General features: G+C 38.0%; 1 protein-coding gene across 1 annotated transcript in view; it reads left to right on the top strand.

Moving 5' to 3' along the window:
* Positions 1–53: 53 nt before the first annotated feature.
* Positions 54–1,979, top strand: part of LOC119589347 (organic cation transporter protein-like) — a 26,380-nt gene continuing 24,454 nt past the window's right edge. The window contains exon 1 of the mRNA XM_037937967.1: positions 54–156. Within this exon, the coding sequence (XP_037793895.1) occupies positions 54–156 (103 nt within the window). The remainder of the gene's footprint in view (positions 157–1,979) is intronic.

The following is a 1,979-nucleotide window of genomic DNA, read 5'->3' as shown; positions in this document are numbered from 1 at the left end:
CTTTGTGCCAAGATGAGAATTCTCAAAATCATTACTGTTGAAGATTGAAAGTGATGTCGTGTTGCAGTAGTACTCACCTCAACAGTAGCATGCACCGTAACACCATAGTTTTCCATATTCTCAAAAATACAATTAACAGATTTCAGCTTTTCCAAGGTAAGGTAGCATAGTAGGTAGAACATTCCCAGCCTGCTCAGTCTGGCTTTTAATAAGTCGTTACGTAATTCGTATTTGTAGTGCATAGAAGGAGAGGAGAGGGCGTGCTTTAATCTTTCCCTGGTTCTAAACAAACAAACAAAAAAAAATCATTAAAGTGACCATTAGCACCAACATATAGATTCGTAAACATAAGAAAAAAAGTATATTATACCATCTTGTGGTTATGCACAATACCAAAAAATAGGAATATATTGCAAAAGGCGACCCTTGACCCACTAGTCTCATGCACTCCGGGTGGTTGCATGCAGAGGCGTGTTTTGATTGTGGGTAGAATGAAATGACCTTGAGAGATGGGGGGGATGGGGGAGAGCTAATAAGAAACGGAAATAAAGAAGAGGGAATGGGAAAGAGAGAGAGAGTGTGTGGGGGGAGAGACAAGGAAAGAACAAGGAAACATCTAAATCCGAAGACAATTCGCTTGTTTGAGAGAGAGAGAGAGAATATGGCGAAAGAAACGTGCAGACGACGGGAGAGCAGATAAAAATAAAAATAAAACCAGATCAAATGAAAATCCGATGTGCTTGCCCTTTTTCGAGAAAGATGACAATGCATGAACCAGGTTATCTTCTGCCATTGTACCAATATTCGCTTCAAGTGAGGTTAACTCAATGAGTTCCATCGCTTTCAGACGCGACTGGGAAGAAATTATACAGATCTTTAAAATTGTTCATATGTATTATGCACATCTTTTGCTGCCAAAAATCTGGGATATACCCATACTGGGGATAGCAAACAAACAAAACGAAAACGAACACCTCCTAACGTATGGACTAACTCGATATCGAGTTAAGTTTTCTAATTAAGATAAAATATTAAAAATCATAAGGCAACGACAGTGTTGACGCCTTTTGACTTTCAAATTAGAATTGAAATTGCTTTAGCGGAAACTAAGTTCTTTCTACCAAAGGCCACAAAAAATATTTCAAGAAGAATGCAAGTTCAGTTCCCATTTTTGTTACCGGAACACTTAAATATTGTTTGCCTGACGAACCGGACATAGCTTGCCTGTGTTTCTCATGAAATAAAGATTGCCTTTTGTTTAAAATAAAAGCATAAACATTTGATCATGTCAAGGCGAGCATACAAGCATTCCGGAAAAAATCACTTATTTTATTCTGCCAAGAATCTAACGTGCAATATGTATAAACTCAAACACTATAATATAAACCATAAATATATATAGCCATTATCTTAGTAAATAGGGCCAGAAGACGTAAGAAAATGTCAATACTGAGGCCACTCAACCCCTTTGGCAATGGCCTGAAGTCTGTCAGGCAGTGAAGCAATGCTGTGACGTGTATTTGGACATCTAAATATGTTGCGTGAATATTTCAACAAACGAAAATGAATAACTAATGTAGCTACGTATAACCTACCAAGTCAACACTGATTAAATCTGTATGGATATTAGTGTGTAAATTATTTAGAAAGGGAAGGCAAAATAATTTTCGTTACTAAGTGATGACGCAGTGAGCACATAGACATTTAATTAACACTTCAAAGGTTTGCTTTCATTTTTGTTATACAGATCTAAAATTTTGTGATTTGATGTATTACACTTAGCATATTAAATTCTATCTCGAAATCCTCAGGGTGGTCGCAAACACCTAAGGTTACCTGCAAAAGGACCAAACCTCGCAGCAGCCTGCCCTCAGTCTCTCTTCTGGAACATCTCTTCAGCTCGTTCCAGAGGCACACGAACTGCATACACACACACGTGACCTTGCAACAGTGGCGACGTCCAAGCAACTTTTGCCTAA

The sequence above is a fragment of the Penaeus monodon genome, chromosome 25 (genome assembly GCF_015228065.2).
Source record: "Penaeus monodon isolate SGIC_2016 chromosome 25, NSTDA_Pmon_1, whole genome shotgun sequence".
Classification (NCBI taxonomy): Eukaryota; Metazoa; Arthropoda; class Malacostraca; order Decapoda; family Penaeidae; genus Penaeus; species Penaeus monodon.
Note: the sequence above shows the minus strand (reverse complement) of the source record. Positions and strands in the feature narration are given on the sequence as shown.